Here is a 19,722-nt window from a genome sequence, read left to right on the forward strand (position 1 = left end):
CAATTTCTCCAGCATTTTCTGTAGCACACAGTCTAACGTTTTGTTTTTGCTCTGTTTCAGATTTCATTGAAGAGCGACGTATTCTGCTGGAAAACGTTGGTCCAGACTTGCAGAATCATTATGCGACCATTGGATTGGAGGTAACTTACAAACCTTGTAAATAAGAAAATATGAGTAACTCAATTGAAACTCATTAAAGTAAAGTAATGCCTACTTTTTCAGGCGGGCTTTACGTCCAACTACCAATTAGGTGTCGTGGACGGAGATGACTAGCAAACATACATTATTATAAATTTCTCATATTAACCATTAAATAAAATCCCAGGCCTAGACCGGGGGAATCGAACCCACTAAACCAACAATACATCTTAGCTTTGCGGGTCTAACCTATAATCGCCTAACATACTTTACTATAAATTTCTCATATTAACCATTAAATAAAATCCAAGGCCTAGACCGGTGGAATCGAACCCACTAAACCAACAATACATCTTAGCTTTGCGGGTCTAACCTATAATCGCCTAACATACTTTACTATAAATTTCTCATATTAACTATTACATAAAATCCAAGGCCTAGACCGGTGGAATCGAACCCACTAAACCAACAATACATCTTAGCTTTGCGGGTCTCGCCTATAACCGCTCGGCTACCGTGGCGCCTAATTGAAACTCAGTAACGTTATTTGCTCTTTTCGCCTTAAATAATTACAGAAACACTTTTATGTGCCATAAGTAGATACACACAGTGACGTAGCTTCCGTATACAACCTCACAAATTTGGTAAGACCTCAATACAGTAACGCCAGGACCCCCAAAACGGAAATCTATATATCGATTGCAATGCTTTACAAGTGAGGAGCCACAACAATATTGTTTGATGCTATGAAATTCATTTGAATTACAGTCTTACCCTCATAATTAAGTCTAATCGATCACTTGCAAATAACCTGCTAACTGATGTTTGAATTACGACTGTAGGTTAGCGGATTTTTGATACCAGCACCGAGTTATTTAAGTTCCAGTCTCTTCATTCGTACATATTGTTAAAGAACGTGTTGCCAAGCTTTTTAAAGTAGTTGAAAACGTGAACATTTCTCTTTTTAAACGAACACATAAATAAATATAATCGTGCAGCCAAGAACGTACAGCGAGGAAATAATGAAGATTAACGTTCTCCAGTTACTTCTGTAATTTTCTCTAAAACCAGAGTGCTTAAATAATACGCTAGCTGCACGCTACAGGAAATCTGTTACCAAAGTATTTATTTATTCAATCATATATATTTATGTATTTGGTGTTTATTATTTGGTAATATAACTTAGATGTTGACCTATTTATTTCTGTTTTTAACACAGAGCGCAATGAACAGACTGATTTGATATTTTCCGTCAACGACTGTACAGCTACAGTGTGCTTGTCAAAGATCTTAACTGTTTGAGAAATGAATGAAACAACCTAAGATTACACGAACCTCCTAAGTATCATTCAAAAAAAGTTGTTCGACCTTCAGATCACAATACCACTGACCCATCTGTTCATTATTAAAAAATGCCAAACTAAAAGAAAACTTCAATACTTTAATTTTACCTTATTCTTTTGGCGGGCGATAGCGTGTTGAGTTAAATTACGCAACTTTAACAATGGTCATCTAAATCTCGCTGCGGTCTAGCCTGGCTCTAACGTTATACTATTAAACTTTAAAATATATATATATTTTATATAATATATAAAATATATATATATATATATTTCAAATAAAAGTGTGTAGATCAACAAAGTATAAATAAATTCTTTTGGTGGCTTTTTCGTGATAATCTATCTTATAACTTCCGGTTCTAGAATTTAGATTGAGATTTAGAGGACCCTGGGGTCCTCTGGTCGGAGATATTTGTGAACCCCTTTTACACCATTTTTTTCTGACTCAGGGGACCTTTAAACTCCCTAATTTCCGGCGAGAACTAAATTACGAAAAATTTGACAAGATTTTAGAAAACTTTCGCAGATTAGTCAAAGTGAAATAATATGCATAATAGACTGAACCTGCAAGGAAGTAGATGTATAAAGTTCTGTAGATGGGCTAGATTTGCAAGAATTTGCATACGCATTGTTGTTACCTATAGGGGAAATAGCAGATATTCAGACATTGTGCCACATTAACTACATCTCCTCCCTCCTACCTCGTCACTATCTATTGTGTACTTCAGTAATTATATCTCCTGCCAAGGTTCATAATTATCCTTGTCAGTCTGTCTATCTCTTTTCAACAAGGCATTTTATCTGTTTTACTCTTAAATTCAACATTGTTCGCATTTCTATTTACTTGCCATTAATTTAAATGTTAATGTAATAAAGTTTAATATTTGTGCGGTCAAAATATTTCACAGTTCTGGTCAATAGTTAGTCTTAACTATCTTTATAGTTAGAAATTATAGCCTGTAAACAAATAATAATAATAAAGGTGCTGCTAAACACTCCCTACTTAAATAATATTTTTTTTATTGAAAGGAGGTGAAATGCTTTTTACGCACGGAGTGCCGGACTCCCAACAAAATGGCCTACCGGCTAAAACACCCCCTTCATCCCTGGACCTAGCCTGGATTCACTTATGCAGCATTACATCAGGCTAGGCCCCCCCAACCTGGCCCTAATTAGGGATTCACATCCTCCTCATCCAACTCCCTTTTTTTATTTATTAAAATCTCTCTTGCAAAAAATGCGACCGCTCTCCAATTCGCTCTGCTTGTGAGCATTGCACTTTGGAATCGGTCAGGAGTCCACCGGCCGACGCTCCCCTCCAAATCCCTTCTGAGACGACCCCACCTTTCACACTCAAAAAAGGTGTGATGGGCATCGTCCCTCATCCCTATACAATGGGGGCAGTCCCCTCCCGGCCCCTTGCCCATTTTCCGCAGATAGTCTCGGAAGTAGCCGTGACCAGTGAGAAGCTGGGTGAGATAGTAATCTACCTCACCGAAAGACCGTCCGGTCCAGTTATTCACGTCCGAGCCTAACTCCGCAGTCCATCTTCTTCTGGTCTCCTCCAGCCATGCAGCATGCCATTCCCACATAGTACGCAGCCGCTCCTCTCGAGTGACTGCTGCCTTGTCCACTTCCCTCCTTCTCCCGAAGATTCTCTTTCGTTCGGAGGCGAGAAATGTAATATGAATGACCCCCGCAATTACCATCACAGCTGGCTCTGAAACAGTCAGGTATGCAGAGGCTATCCGGACAGCACCGAGCCTCTGCACCCGCGCCAATCGCTTTCTATACGTTTCTTTGCTGAGGGCGTCCGCCCAAACTTCAGCTCCATACAGCTGTCTGAGTGTGCAACACTCATCAGAACTTTGCGGGTAATAATAATAATAATAATAATAATAATAATAGTATGGAAAGGGATTAGCTATGAGGTTAGCCTACTGGACTCCCACGCGGAGGTCCCAGGTTCGAATCCAGCTGCTGACCCTTAGATTTTCTCTGCTCCTAGGAGCTTCTTACAGCTCACTGTCCGGCTTGCCTGATCTTCGTATTCTTGAACTCATTCTTTGAACAAAATTCTACTTTCAGCAACGATTAACAACGAACACGTACGTACACGTCACTGTTTTATTCATTGGGATCAACGCCCCAAAACAACACCAAGAGATACAGTTTCTTTTTTTTTGGTCCATCTTCAAGATGAGGAGATGACCACGTGGGATGAGAGCCCTCCTTGTAAATCGAGACCCACGTGTCTCAATTTAAACCGAATTTAAATGCCTCCAGTTTGATTACTAAATAAATCTACCAATCACTAAATGGACGAAAACACAAGTTAATTAAATAGAAATTTCAGAGTTTCAGAGAGAAACACAGTGCGCACAATTTCACAGCAGTTGAATAAAACTAATCTACTGACATTTTCATTTCAATGAATCTAAAACCAGAAACAGTCAGTAAAATATCTTCTAGTTAAAATCATTTAAATTGTTTGTCGGAAGGATCAGAGAATAATAATTTTAAACATTCATTGGCCTATTTACTGTGGACAAACACTGTGTGCCCCTCCACACAGCCAGCATTGTATTCACTCTGTGGGGGGTGGATATAAATGTTCTACCCACACAAAACTTAATGGCCACTTCCTTCCGGGTAATATTACATCCTTAATATTGGATAAAGTAGAAAATTAAAAATTAAAATTGCTTGAAGAAAAATAAAAAAGACGAGGTTTTTTTTTCATTGGATAATTTGATTTTAATTCCATCAATCAAGTTGGCGGAGGTAGATTCTAGTTGCTAATTGGCTCGCTTGATTTTTTTTTTGTTTAACTTAATTAAATTATGAAAAGGATTAATTAATTCTTGCTTTAAGTTCGCAAGCTCATCGTAATACTTAAAAAAAAAAGCTGGTCATTTATTTAACACGCAGAAGATTTTTTTTCTTTAAATTATCGCTGGAAAAATTATGAATGGTACAGCCATGTTGAACTAATCATGAAAAACAATTTGGAAATTGAGTTTAACAACTAAATGTTTATCCCTCAGGATTAGGAAAAAATGTGAAGTGAATGCTCCCTTACTATACTAGGTTCTTACAACTGTAAATTAGATTTTGCGGATATTTAGTAAACTCCAAATTTTAGGCAAATTTTAGCATAATAAACTTTATGTGAGCTTTAGTGATTACACCTTAAAGAGTTTAGTTTAATTTAAAAAAAAAGGAAGAAAAATCGCATAAACCTAAAGTTAATTTGAAAAAAAATTAGGAAATCCAATTTCCATTTAATCCTGCTTAACATCACATGAATGGAAAACCACAAATTAAGAATCCAACATCCAGTCTTCCAAGGAAAAGTATTATTCAATAAAATGTCCAAGTGTTAAGTACGCCTGACTAGAAACCTTATTAATTAGTCGCCACGATAGCCGAGCGGTTAAGAGACTAGACCCGCAAAGCTAAGATGTATTGCGGTACTAGTCTAGGCCTTGGATTTTATTTAATGGTTAATATGAGAAATTTATATGTTTGGCGGTTATAGGCTAGACCCGCAAAGCTAAGATGTATTGTTGGTTTAGTGGGTTCGATTCCCCCGGTCTAGGGCCTTGGATTTTATTTAATGGTTAATATGAGAAATTTATAGTAAAGTATGTTAGGCGGTAATAGGCTAGACCCGCAAAGCTAAGATGTATTGTTGGTTTAGTGGGTTCGATTCCCGGTGTCTAGGCTTTGGATTTTATTTAATGATTTAATATGAGAAATTTATAGTAAAGTATGTTAGGCGGTTATAGGCTAGACCCGCAAAGCTAAGATGTATTGTTGGTTTAGTGGGTTCGATTCTTGGTCTCTAGGCCTTGTATTTTATTTAATGGTTAATACGAGAACTTTACAGTAAAGTATGTTTTGCTAGTCGCCTCCGCCCGCGACACCTAATTTTGTAGTTGGACGTAAAGCCCCGCCTGAAAAAATAAGCGATTACTTTACTTTACTTTAGAAACCTTATTGTAAGTTCTATTGGTTGCTACCGGGAGGCTGCTCTAGGAAAAAGCTTGCTATTGGGATTTCCCAACAGGTGATATTAGCACATAAAAGAAATTTATTATAACTTAGGGGGTGAAATAACGTAAAATTGAGAAAACCCGCATTTCCGGTGAATAAAGAAAGTGGACAGTGACTTCCTTTGAGAGGGATGGACGGAAATTGCGCATCAGTTCCAGAAATTATTTCCCATTTATCCTGGACAGGTGATAGGAAAATGTTATTTTGCGATGTAGGTTAGGAAAACTTAGCTTTTCCGGCTAACCAATGGGAGGGGGTCACCAAGACTACTGCTTTCCCAATAGAACAACCACGCTTAGCACTACGAGTATTAGCATTCTGAACTGCCAACTACGATTCCCAATTATATCACCCTATAAAAGGATTTAAAGTTATTTCAATACTGGATCTAGGTTCCTGGTGGACTTCACGGCACACTGAATCCTGCGGTGGTCTCCTGTTTGTACTTTTGTTTTGAATTATCCATCTGAAAAGCTACAGCAAAGTGCTCAAATCTTTGCGCTACATTAAATAACATTAGAGCAGTAAGTTTAGAGTTGGTAAAGCAATAAAGAGCTCATTATCAAATATATATTATAGATACAATTTTAAGAGCTCATAATTGTGTGGCTACATTATCTATCCAAGATGGCACTGATCTCAACAAAGAAGTTTTCCGCAAAATAAGCAAACACTATGGCGAAACTAATGAGAAATATCTTCCATCACATTTAATATCCACAGAAAACATGTTTTCCTGATACAGAAACCACTTAGCCGTTTTGGTAAACTGACCGCCTCTACCACATTCCTCACACTCCTCACGAGAAACAAACACGGTCATGTTTACTCCGTTCAAACTAACAGGCAAATGTTTACTATTTCCTCTCCCTTCTTCTTTTGTTGGTTAATAGTTATTTTATTTTGTTTACCAAAGTTTTGTTAGCTGTTTTTGTTGGGTAGGAGCTCTTCTCTTCCCAATCAGTGAATGCACTTTAACAGCTTGATCAATGTTTGCCCAATCAGTGGCGGGAAAATCAGGCGCGTGCTTGCCTTTTAATTAAGTTTCAATCACTAACCGCTTGTTGCGACAGTTTGGACCCAGCACAGCCTTTCTCCCAATCAAAAATAGCTTTTCCTTCCTCACACCTACACAGACACACTAACGCAAACACTGGGGCGGACAAATAAACAAAATTATGCCTCACATTTGGGAGGTTCACTGATTAATGATCATGATTAAAATAAACCCCCACCATCCCGCTGATTGCTGAACAATTTAAACTATGCTTTGCCTGGCAGAAACTTGATTCAATTTTAGGGCTTAATAAAAGGAAAAAACATAGTTTAATTCCTAAACAATTAGAATTTTAGGGGTGCCTCATTTTTTGACTTCCTGTAAAGTGAGCGAAGTATGGCGGCTGGGCCGGATATCCTATTTCATGTTTTCACCGGAAATATCTGCTTTGAGGTCTCCTAAATTTCGAAAAAGTTTTTATTGAAAATTTTAGAAAAGAAAAGAAAAACGTGTGACTGTGTCAAGGACGCGGCCGTGTGTTGTACGTGAATACGTTCACGTAACGGGTTATATTTTTTAAATAAAATATTTTTATTTATGTATTTAGGATGAAACAATGTGTCTTCATAATCGACGATCGAACACAATCTATGCCTATACAGTCCGTTGTCGATGTAGAAGCGATTTCATCATCATACTTGCATAATTTCAACCGCCCCAGCTGCAGATATACTGGACACCGTCGTTGATCCGCTTGGCCGTATTCATTCTTTTACGTTCCCGGTACAGCTTGACTCGGTCATATGGTGTTTTATTATTGCCATTCGATTGTTCTTGAGAAGCGCTTTCCAACCGTACACGATCTCTGTAATTGGTTTTGACTTTTCGACGCGTATAGGCCGACATTATATATTTTTGATAATATTTTTTTATTCTAACACCTTATTATATTCACTGTCACTATTTTACACCAATGTTTTATATACAATCGATAGATTGTGACGACAGCTGACGATTAAAACTTAAACGAACACCGTAGCTTCTCCGAGTCAAAAGTTATATACTAATTGCAAATCTCGATACGCAGCAAAATGATCTCAAAATGGCGGCGCTTCCCCCTCCACCGCGCGCGATGCGTCACAGTCCTCGCTTATCGTAATGAATTCTTTGATCCTTTGGCTATCCAGTGGTCTAATTTAATTTTGGATGTAGACGATAGATTCGAAACTATAATGCCAAACTGTATCCCCCGATTTTGTTATCATTAGGTTTTTTGGATTGCCTCCATATGGTAGCAAATTTAAAGACGTATTCACGTCAAAAAAAAAATAAAAATAAAAAAACGCATGAAACTAAATATTCTACTGATTGTGTTCCTAACAGGAAATGCGACTTTAACTCACTGCCACCCGAATCATTAAACCGGAAGTACCGCGTTACTTATTTTTCAACATTTTGTTTAAAATGGCTGCCACGAGTTTCTTTATATTTTCCATTAACGTATTCCATTAACCACTTACTGCTCTAATGTTACTTAACGTAGCGCAAAGATTTGAGCATTTTGCCGTAACTTTCCTGTTTGATAATTTATAGCAAATGTCCTGTGGTACAAATAGGAGACCAATTTTCCCAGAGAATACAATTAAAGTTCCGGAAGAGAGGATTTTGGTGGGATCTCTTTTAAAGAACCATTTGCTGCATTAAGTACAGACGTATTAAGCACACATGACTGTGTACTATCTATAGTAAAGGAGGTTAAATTGTATTGCTAGTGTGTCAATTATGAAAACCAAACCCCCCAAACAGGAAATCAGTATTAAAGGCTTTTGCGGAAACGACGAAAGGTTAGGTTCCCTCTAACGTACCATTTTTACAGGAAATAATAGCTTGGCCTTGTCTCTTGTTAAGCAAAGTTTAATAGAAATGATAAATTTTGAAGAGAATTCCACAACCGGAAGTTTGTAAACACGCAACCGGAAAGAGGAAAGTCGATGACTGTTCACACCACAGATTGGTACGTTCCGCATTTAGTTGTTCGTAATATCCAAACGGATGTCCAGCTTACTCAGATCATATTTTGTATCATTCAGTTTTCTCTTAAAGAAAAGAAATTTGGGGGCGATACAAAAAAAAAACCCCTAAGCGAACACTGACAATGACGAAGATTGGTAAAAGTGCCTTGAATCAGCAAATGGTGGTGTAGTTGTCAGTCCATAAGTTTGTGATGGACATTATGACGGAAAAGAATACCGTGGTATGCAGGCCTGCAGAGGTTACCTGAGGCAATTTCATATGCAGGCCTGCAGAGGTTACCTGAGGCAATCACTTGGAAATTGGGTCAAACTAGAGAGTAAGATTTACGATGCAGTCAAGCGACAAGCAGGTGCCACCACCTGTGTCGCGTGTAAAATCTTTTATATTTGGAACACCAAACTTTAAACGTCTTCTCTTTAAAGTGATAACATTCAATATTGGTCTATATTTTATTTATTTAATGAAATATTTATTATTTATTTTCCAGGTGGAACTGGTGGATATGCATTTTGGAACGGACAAAGATCCACTGGCCAATCCTTTCCAGTTTGGCGACCATATCCATGAAATTAAAGAATGCCATAAAATATCTCGCGGCTGCTTCTATTTGGTAAGTGGAAAATTGATCTTCAACAAGTTGTAAAAAGATAAAAGGGGGAAAACAAAACTATTTTCCCGGCCCTCAGGAGGCTGTTCACGAAATTGGAATTTTATTGACAGCAACGCTATCTGCGCAAGTGTGGGAAGAACTATTCACCTTGCTACAGCAATTAAATTGTTATTGTCTCAAATAAATACAGTAGGAATCGATCACTGGGGAAACAATATAGTAAACGTAAACTTGGAGAGAGTGTATGTGTAAGGGGTTAGTGATGATTCCTAGGGCTGATAAATAGGGCCGCTTGTCGGCATTCCCCAGGACCTAGTTACTGAAGATCTACAGCCCCCTCGTCCTCGGCCGGGCTCATTGCTTCTAATTCCATACTTCATATTGACAGCCGCCGCAAACAAGCTACGAGTACATTCCTCCAGACAGAGATCTAGTCTAGCAGAACGCCCAGTTTCGACAAATATTTGCAATCTAATAAATCTTGCCCAACCCCACATGTTCATTATTTCTGGTAAGAGTTATGTTCTTTAGTTTTATTCTCCGTGGAAAATACATGAGAATTTCCCTGGTTATTGCTTTTTCACACAATTCTAGACGACCACTCAATGTTTTCGCCAAATGTGGAATTGCAATTTAACTTTTTATTTTTTTGTTTTTTTCTTAACTTTTCGTCAAAATGTTCGACGCTGCATTAGCTTACAGTTAACCTTCATGGCTTCTACTTTAGCTTAAGAAGTTAGTAAAAAGAAGAAAGAGTATTTAAGGAGGTATTGGAGGATGAGGAGAATATCTGCAACTATTGGTTGGGAAAGGGTTTGAACCAAACAAATGTACTGTCCAAGAAAGAAACCCTTTGGGAGGTTTCTGTTTAATCCTTTGCCACTGGTACAGACTTCTAGACATAATTTTTACGTAAAATTTTCCATCCTTGCAACACTAAATTCCTCCAAATCCTCGAGCAGCAATCTACTCACAAACATACATCCGTCCAATCCTCTAAGACGGTTCCAGGCACAGTTGGTTTCGACTAATAACTAGTCTGACTACTGAACCGTTAAAAACTAAAAAAACATGATAATCTAATTTTATATATCACATTAACTAGCTGAAAGTAAGTACAAACACTAAAAAAGTACAATTCAAAACCCAAAAACTTGAGGTAAACAGATCTCCGTATGATAATAGGGAAAAAACTATGACAGTACGAATTTATGACTGAACGAATCTATGACAGTACGAATCTATGAAAGTACGAATCTATGACTAAACGAATCTATGTCAGTACGATTCTATGACAGTACGAATCTGTGGCTAAACGAATTTATGATATGACAGTACGAATCTATGACAGTACGAATCTATGACTGAACGAATCTATGACAGTACGAATCTATAACAGTACGAATCTATGACTAAACGGATCTATGACAGTACGAATCTATGACAGTACGAATCTATGACAGTACGATTCTATGACAGTACGAATCTGTAACAGTACGATTCTATGACAGTACGAATCTGTAACAGTACGAATCTGTGGCTAAACGAATTTATGACTAAACGAATCTATGACTAAACGAATCTATGACAGTACGATTCTATGACAGTACGAATCTGTAACAGTACGAATCTGTGGCTAAACGAATCTATCACCGTACGAATCTATAACAGTACGAAACTGTGACAGTACAAAGTGGTGCATGCTAGTTTGCAACTACAGTGAATATTTAAGCTCAAATTGTTGAGATTTAGGCAAACTCGCGGCAAAATTAAAACACCACATTTCCCAGTGAGAAAAGCAACTTTGCTAGTTGAAAAGTTTCGACATCGTTAATGAAAACAACAGTTGTAATTGTAGAATAGAAAAGTTTGAGCTACAATGAACTGGAGAAGACGCCGACGGGGCATTTTACCGGCAGAGATACTGGAAAAGAGAGGCAGCAACCCAGCTCGAAACTCACAGCCCTTCTTCCTCAGTCAAGTTTGCCAAACTTTAAACAATAGCCTTTTCCTTTTCGATTTCCCAAACAACACTCGCTGATTATTTAACTTAGTCAGCTGAGCGCCCTGTGTAGGTGGAAATTTCAATATTTATTTATTATAACGTTGTTTGGTTTACTCTGCTTTTGTATCTGACCTACTTTCGCCACTTTATCAGCAACATTTTTGGCTTTGTTTACATCCTCTGATTCTGTGTAACTGGATGTTGTACGAATTTCCTATTTTTAGTTATTACCTCTCACATCTGCCCTTCTTGAGGGAGGCAGTGAAACTGACGAAGTAAAAGCACATAATCTGGACCAGTTACTCTCAATTCTTATCCAGTAGTGTGCCCTTGGTACCTCGGGAACAAAAATTTTTGATTTGACCCAAAATGTTGATGCAGGAAACCTATCCCTAATAAAAAAAACAACTGTGGCTGTGTCATGGACCACGGCCGTGTGTCGTACGTGAATACGTTTACGTAACGGGTCATATTTTTTATATAAAATGAATTTATGTCCGAATGGATTGTTGACAAACGTCCTAGTGAAACGTGCACTAGCTGCTGCCCAATGTGTCTTCATAATCCGTTGTCGATGTAGAAGCGATTTCATCATCCACTTGCATAATTTCAACCGCCCCTGCTGCAGATGTACTCGTCGTTGATCCGCTCGGCTGCATTCATTCTTTTACGTTCCCGGCACAGCTTGACTCGGTCATATGGTGTTTTATTATTTCCATTCGATTGTTCTAGAGAAGCCCTTTCCAACCGTATACGATCTCTGTATTTGGTTTTGGCTTTTCGACGCGTATAGGCCGACATTATATACTTTTGATAATATTTTTTTTATTCTAACACCTTATTATATTCACTGTCACTATTTTACACTAATGTTTTGTATACAATCGATAGATTGTGGCGACAGCTGACGATTAAAACTTAAACGAACATCGTAGCTTTTCCGAGTCAAAAGTTATACGAGTACTAATTGAAAATCTCGATAAGCAGCAAAATGATCTCAAAATGGCGGCCTCGCCTATCGTAATGAATTCTTTGATCCTTTAGCTATCCAGTGGTCTAATTTAATTTTGGATGTAGACGATAGATTCGAAACTATAATGCCAAACTGTATCCCCCGATTTTGTTATTAGGTTTTTTGGATTGCTTCCATATGATAGCAAATTTAAAGACTTAGGTATTCACGTCAAAAAAAAGTTAAAATTATTCATTATTTCAACCAATAAATGGATCATTGGTTTTGATTGTTATTTATCAAATCCATCAAAGTATATTTGATAGATTATGATTAATAACAGTCACACCAAACTAACAATATATGGATTAAAGGAGAGGGGAAGAAATGGCGTCTGCGAAGCGGAATTCTTCTTTTCAAACTATTAGTTTCTGTGTGGCCGAGAAGAGAAACTACTTTAGCAAGATAACGGGGCGACTCTGCCCAGTCCACTCTGGGAATATCAGTTTTCCAAAATGACGAGGGTGGCTAGGCCAATTTATCACCGCCTCCAGAGGCCGACCTTCCACACCAACTTCTTACTGATTTCTCAACTTCCAATAAATATTCCTCCATACTCTGGTAAACAAGCATGTTATTGTGCTCTAATTCTACTCCTACTTCTTTCCTTTCTCAGGCTATCTTTCTGAGGATGTCTTTCTGCTGTCATCCGTTCTGTCAAGGAAATATTCTTTTTCAATTGAATTTTTAGAAACAAGAGCTTGTGCTGGATAAGTTAATGAAAATGATAGAAATAATTACTTCCTTCATGGGTATATAACCTTGGATTTCCAGTAAGAATCTTAGACGGCGATAATAAGAGGAAGTCGTGCGGGTGGCACCTTTGTTTTTAATGCCTGAAACTAAGACTGGAACCTCTCATCAAATTTTATTAAATGTAGAAGTGGATAATATTACTGGAGATGCTGCCCTGGATTCATCCTTGACCTTCACAGCTGGACGAGACAGCTTCTTACGTCTAATTTTATCTCGCCCAAGTTACAGCTTGTTCAAAGAGACAGGTAAAGTTTAGCAAAGTGGTCATAACTTTCTGCAGAAGGTAAACTTCTTTGACGGAGGCAAACTTACGCTTAGAAAAGTTTGTAACAAAATTTAACATCTCCAGGCAGACTCCACTGAGAGCTGGATCGAATCACTAAATTCCAAAAAGCAAATTTAATTAAATATTCTTATAAAAATTTACTCAGAACTACTAACTAGTCAAAGAGTTTCTTCAAAAGTTGGGTAAAATTCAATAAAAGGTTGTAAGTCAAGCCCGGAGATTCACATCCTAAAAAAAGATTCCCTGGAATAAAATTGTTATGGATGGTGTTAGTGGTAAAAAATCTCAGCTGAATGGAGCAAATGATATAGGCGTCCCAGAATGGGGGACAATAATTCCAGTCCAGTCAGGTGCGCCCGAGGGGTTCGGGGAGTAATATCGCCAGTTTTAAAAGCTGTACTACGTTCCTGCTGCACGTGATATCTGCGTCCAAAAACACAAAACTTTATGGGCTCGCAGATACAGAGCTAACCCTGGCTGTTCCTACATCGGCCGCTATTTCCTGTCAGAGATTTACGGCCGCTCTTTTATCACTTACACTACTTCCGCCGCGAACTCCACACTCCTCCAGTTCTGGAATCCTTCCTAATCTCTCTCACAGAATTGTTATTCAATTCAATCTCCTTGAGTCGTAAGTAATAACTTCACTACAAGAATGGAATATATCAAAACAAACAGGTGTCCGTCACTCTATTGTTTGTAATGGGGGGTGGATGTTGTTGCAGTGGTTGTGAAGCCTCAATACTGAGTTGGAAATGCCGATTTTAGATCCCGCGTGTAAACAGTAAAGTATTTGTTTCCGCCTCCGTTCAATACACGTAATCGGTAGCTGGACGTCAGGCCCTACCTGGAAAAATGAGGCGATTACTTTACTTTTAGTTTTATTTGTAATTGTCAAATTTACTAAGTGCCAAATTCTATTGCCCAAGTCACGGCAATTGTAACCCTTCACAACCCCTAGGTGCCTTATTGTAACCCTACACAACCTCTACGCGCCTCATTGTAACCCTTCACAATGTCTAAAAGCCATCCCTCTTCAAAAGATATAGGCTCATGCCTATTATTCTTTTTTTTTTAAATGTGATCTACCCTATTCTCCGGGTGCCAAAGATCTTATACCGGAACACAGCCAAGATATAAAACACAGTATTCAAGAGGCCGTTTTCAACTTTTCCTGACCCAGCTCGCTCAGTTAAAGAATCCCATTCTGTGATCAGAAGTAATGCCCACCTTCTAACTAGTTGTTCTAGTAAGAAAGACCAGGTTTTTCCACTCCTGCTGCCTGCATTTACTTTTTCTCTCCATAGGAGCCTTTTACAGCTCCGGTAGAAGCAAATGTTTTATTATAACGAGAGAACGCTGTTCGGGTGGCGCCCAAAAAAAAAAACGCTGGACGCTAATGATTTAAACAAAATTTCTGGAGTCCTTTCTAGGCTTTGCCGGTTTTCAGACAATGTTGTCTACAACGAGAGAAAGAGAGAACACCGCAAAGCGAGCTGTAAGGGAAAATACATGGACCATCACTCGGGATTCCAACCCGAGATCTCCAGTGGTAAATAGTAATGCGACAGAAACCGGAAGTAAAGTCAGCTCCAGATATTTTAGTTGGTACGGAAGGACTGCACATGCGCCTATAGACCGAGACGAACATACTCAAACAAAAACAATATAACTTAATTAAGATGTAAATGCAAAACACATAAAACCTTTGTTAATTGTAGAGAGCGGTAGTTAATTTGGACTTGCACTCGGTAAACTAGGCTTTACAATGCGCGCTTAAAGTAAATTGGATTAACCCCCCGTAAATTAATTAAAAAAGGAAAAGGAAGTTAGCCCTATTCAACCAGTTTTAGGTTTGTCAGTTCAGAATCTTTGTTCTTTCTCATCCTAAGACCTTCCAGGAAGCAACTAATTACCACCACTCTTAATCCTAGACTAAGGAATTGAGAGCGAACTAAGGACTCCTTCTGCATTCCTCCGTAACCACTGTTATCTTTTAGTAAAACCACAAGAGATTTCGTTGACTGTAGTTCTTAGCAGGATTTCTGTGTGTGATCACAGCCACTAACTTTAGTAAATCCAGTGACGTCCTTAAATGGAAAAGAATGGTTCTGCAACTATTTGAGCATTTTTTAGTTGTTCTTTCAGATTCAACTTAAAAACGGAAATAAAGAAAAAAAAAACAGAAACCGGAATTCTAATCTTTTAATCCATATTTACATAACTTTGCCTTTCATATTTTCAACACGTTTGTATAAAGTTGCAGTTCGCCATGGCCGTGAACTAAAAGTTTCATCACTAATTAATTCACTCTTCTGTAATTATTGATTCTGGTGGTAAAGCACTTTCATCCAATTAGGAGCTCATCAAAAATACAGAAAGTTTTTATCTCGTATTAGTCTCTGGTATCATGTTCTCCTGGAATTTGGAAGTTCATCAAACAGTAATCAGGAATTCAGAACACAATTTATAAATACGATTTTCATTTAGTATACTACTTAAGAACTAACTCAGAATTCATTAAAATGTTTGGCTAATTTTAGGCTAATTAACAATTGGGGGGGGCTCAATTTCAAGCATTAATTCTTTATTTTGAGATCCTAATTTATGCGAGAATCATTGATCAATAAATCTGCTGTGTGAACATTCACAAGACTAAGGCTTTTTTAAATAACGAATTTTTACTGAATGTTATTTCGTATTAAAATTGGTTCGTTGTAGCAAAATAATTTTAAGAGAATCGTTACGTTCCAGACCATATGAACGGGTGTCTGAGTGGGAACACTACGTCACAGGAATCTCTCGAAGTGACTAATTCTAGTTCTACTGCAAGAGGGCGGTGTGATAAATGGCACTTCGTTTAGAACGGCTAAGAATTCCAATAAAAAAGTAATAGGATAATCTTGAAGTGAAAAGGAAGAGAAAAATAAATACGAGAAATCAGAAAATCAAGGAAGAAGCGAGAGAAAAGGGAAAAAGGAATTGTGTCTAAAGTACATAGAAAATGGCGGGAGACGGTTGCAAATTTCTCTGCACCGAGTGTAAAACAGCAAAAAGTGGCGGAAGAAACTATTACGACTGTAATAACCACTAATCGATAAATAATCGTGAAATTGTAAATGAAACACCTAAATTCCCGAAAATTTATCAGCTTTAATAAATTTATCGTATCCTCAATTTTAATTCTACGCATAACCGAACGAAATGAGCTGTTTTAAAAATTTCATCTTGTTACAGTTTTTGAAATTGAAGTGTTGTAGTTTTGAAGTTAGAGTAGATTCAGCTGTAAACATATAATAATCGAAAATTTATGGTAGGGGAGGGGGGAGAAATGGAAGTAAAGTTTGAGGATAAGATGCTGTAGACAGAGTTGGGCACTGATTAAAAAAACAATTAAATTCTAAATTTAATTGATTAAATTTTTTAATTGATGAAATTTATTTTTAATTTTAATCAGAATTTAATCGGCGAATTTAATCGTAATTTTAATCATATGACAATTATTTAAATCAATTAAATTTCAGATTTAATCGTTAATCAAACTAATTTAATCATCCACTTTTATGGCTTTTCAACCAATGGTTCGAACCACGTTTTGGCGAGGCCCTTTTTCTAAGCGTCTTCAATAAATACATTTCGGTTAATTTTTGTAGACTTGGACTTCTTCACGAGTCTCTAGACCAGAGGTTCTTAAACGGTGTACCGCGAATATGGTCCAAGTGTTCCGCGAAATTTCAATTTTAAATGTCTTGAAATTTAGAAACTTAGAAAAGATACGAAAACAAAAAATTGTTCCATTTTTTAATTTGAATTTAATTTTAAGTTCTTGCTAAATACCGAATTTCAAATTATTTAATGTTAGTGTTTCGCGAGAAAAATATATACATATAATTGTGTTCCGCGTGTATGAAAAGGTTAAGAACCACTGATATAAAAGGTTGAAAATTTTTTGGGTCATGAAATTCTGTAAAATTGTGGCCGTTCTATATCTCCCACTGTGAACCACGTATTCGTATGAAATTTTGTTCTCTTGTACACTTTGTTTTTCTCAATTATAAGCTATAGTTAATTTGTGCACAGATCTATAAATGTAGAAGATATAAAGGGTTGAAAATTTTTTGGGTCATGAAATTCTGTAAAATTATGACTGTTCTATATCTCCCACTGTGAACCACGTATTGGTATGGAATTTTGTTCTCTTGTATACTTTGTTTTTCTCAATTATAAGCTATAGTTATTTTGTGCACAGATCTATAAATGTAGAAGATATAAAAGGTTAAAAAATTTTTGGGTCATGAAATTCTGTAAAATTGTGGCCGTTCTATATCTCCCACTGTGAACCACGTATTGGTATGGAATTTTGTTCTCTTGTATACTTTGTTTTTCTCAATTATAAGCTATAGTTATTTTGTGCACAGATCTATAAATGTAGAAGATATAAAAGGTTGAAAATTTTTTGGGTCATGAAATTCTGTAAAATTGTGGCCGTTCTATATCTCCCACTGTGAACCACGTATTTTTTTTTTTTTTTTTTTTTTTTTTTTTGGCGCATCGACGTCTGTGGCCATTAGCGCCTGCTCACAGTTTCTTTTCTCACATGAAGGCCACTAGAGCTGGGATGGTACCCTATTGTCCTATCGGGCTGCCACACACATATCTTGCTCAGCAAGGCAGGGTGGAGCCTAGGCAAACGGAAGCAGACCGCGCTCCCCTCTTACATCATCGGTCTAGCCGACGAGGGGGAATGCGATTTGGCCGATGGTACCATCCCTTATTTTCATAAGCTGACGTTTATCCAAAATTCAAGCAATTAAAAGTACTTTGGGTTTTGCTTTAACTATTAATAAACAAAATTGTAACGATTTATATAATAATACATAATAATATACAAATACATTATATATGACATATGTAATAACGCTTAATCTAGATTATGTACATAGTCTATCCTAAGGAGGCTATTTCGTAGAATCTAACTCAAGTGTGCAGTACTTTTAACAAATGTTCCTGCACACTCTAAAAGTGACCTAATCCTAAATGAATTTAAATCTAAGGGGGGTTGAAATACTTTTATAAATTTCTTTCAACCCCGAATTAAAAAAAAAACTAAATCTAACATTCATACCAACATTCTCGTAATAAATACACGTACACTGATAAAATCATTCATGCCAATAAATACATTCACGCTAATAAATACATTCACGCCAATAAATACTTTCATGCCAATAAATACATTCACGCCAATAAATACTTTCATGTCAATAAATACACTCACGCTATTAAAAAGAACATACTACTCATTCATACAAGGGGAAAGTACTCGATATTCCTTTCCCCTTTATAAGAACTAAACTATAAGCTAACCTAATCTATACCTAAATTTTATTATAATAATTTATATTTTTTAAGAAATCAAATAGCCTCCTTACATAAGGAGAACCCTCTTGGAGAATTGCGCGCTGGTCATGTGGCAGACCTGCTGTTTCTCTCTGTGTTCGCAGTGCCTGACACCCTTCCAACACGTGCGACACTGTCAGCCTTTCTCGGCATCTCGGGCACCTCGGCCTTCTTTCGGCAATGAGGAGGTACCCATGTGTCACACGTGTATGCCCAATCCTTAGCCTCGTTAAAATTACAGATTCATGCCGCGGGTAGTTCTCGACTTTAGCATTTCGCACACATGGTTTAAATTCTTTAAGTTTTTCGTCAATATTATCCCACTGACTTTGCCACTTGTTATTTATAATATTTTTCATGTATATTTGTAAGTCAGTGGGCCGAACAAGGATGGTATGGCTAGTTTGTGTAGAGGCTGCTCGTTTTGCAGCCTCGTCCGCCCTTTCATTTCCGGACACGCCAATGTGGCCCGGCACCCAGGCGAACACCACCCTTCGACCATGTATGCTTAGCTCGGACAATAAATAGTATATCTTCATGACCATTGGGTCTGTCGAGAATCTATCCCGGAGAGCCATTATTGCACTTAAGGAGTCGGTAAGTATTAATGCTTTTGTGCAATAATTTCTTTTAATGAACTCTATGGCCTGGCAAATAGCATAAATCTCAGCCGTGTACACGGTCGCAAAATGCGGGAGTGTCCAACTGAGGGTGACTCCCTCCGTGTACAAGGCACTTCCAACTCCGTCGTTTACCTTCGAGCCGTCTGTAAAGATCGGTCGGAAGTCATAATAAAAGTTTAAAAGCTCTAGAAGTCTTTGTCTGTAAACGACGGGTGGTGTTTCATCTTTTTTAAATATTGCCAGGTCCATGCGGACGCATGCGGAAGGTAATGTCCATGGTGGGGAAGGCGAGAAGCCCCAATCCATCACCGAACACAATTGCACTCCTTCCGTGTCTAAGAGCTCTTTGGCCCGAACCCCGAGTGGGCGCGTCCGCGAGCGTTGTCTTCTAAATTCATCTTCATGTGGGCTCTCAAATATGGCAGGAAACAAAGTATGAAAACGTTTTCCCCATATTCCGGC

At 37.7% G+C, this 19,722-nt stretch overlaps 1 protein-coding gene across 3 annotated transcripts in view; it reads left to right on the forward strand.

Annotated features, from left to right (window-relative positions):
• Positions 1-19,722, forward strand: part of LOC141453613 (protein qui-1) — a 199,634-nt gene that overhangs the window by 99,271 nt on the left and 80,641 nt on the right. For all 3 annotated transcript variants that reach the window (XM_074127038.1, XM_074127040.1, XM_074127039.1), the window contains exons 3-4: positions 61-140; positions 9,056-9,178. In XM_074127038.1, coding sequence (XP_073983139.1) covers positions 61-140; positions 9,056-9,178 — 203 coding nt within the window. The remainder of the gene's footprint in view (positions 1-60; positions 141-9,055; positions 9,179-19,722) is intronic.

Source organism: Rhodnius prolixus, unplaced genomic scaffold (genome assembly GCF_049639745.1).
Source record: "Rhodnius prolixus isolate KJV_2025 unplaced genomic scaffold, Rpr scaffold_3, whole genome shotgun sequence".
In the NCBI taxonomy this organism is placed as follows: Eukaryota; Metazoa; Arthropoda; class Insecta; order Hemiptera; family Reduviidae; genus Rhodnius; species Rhodnius prolixus.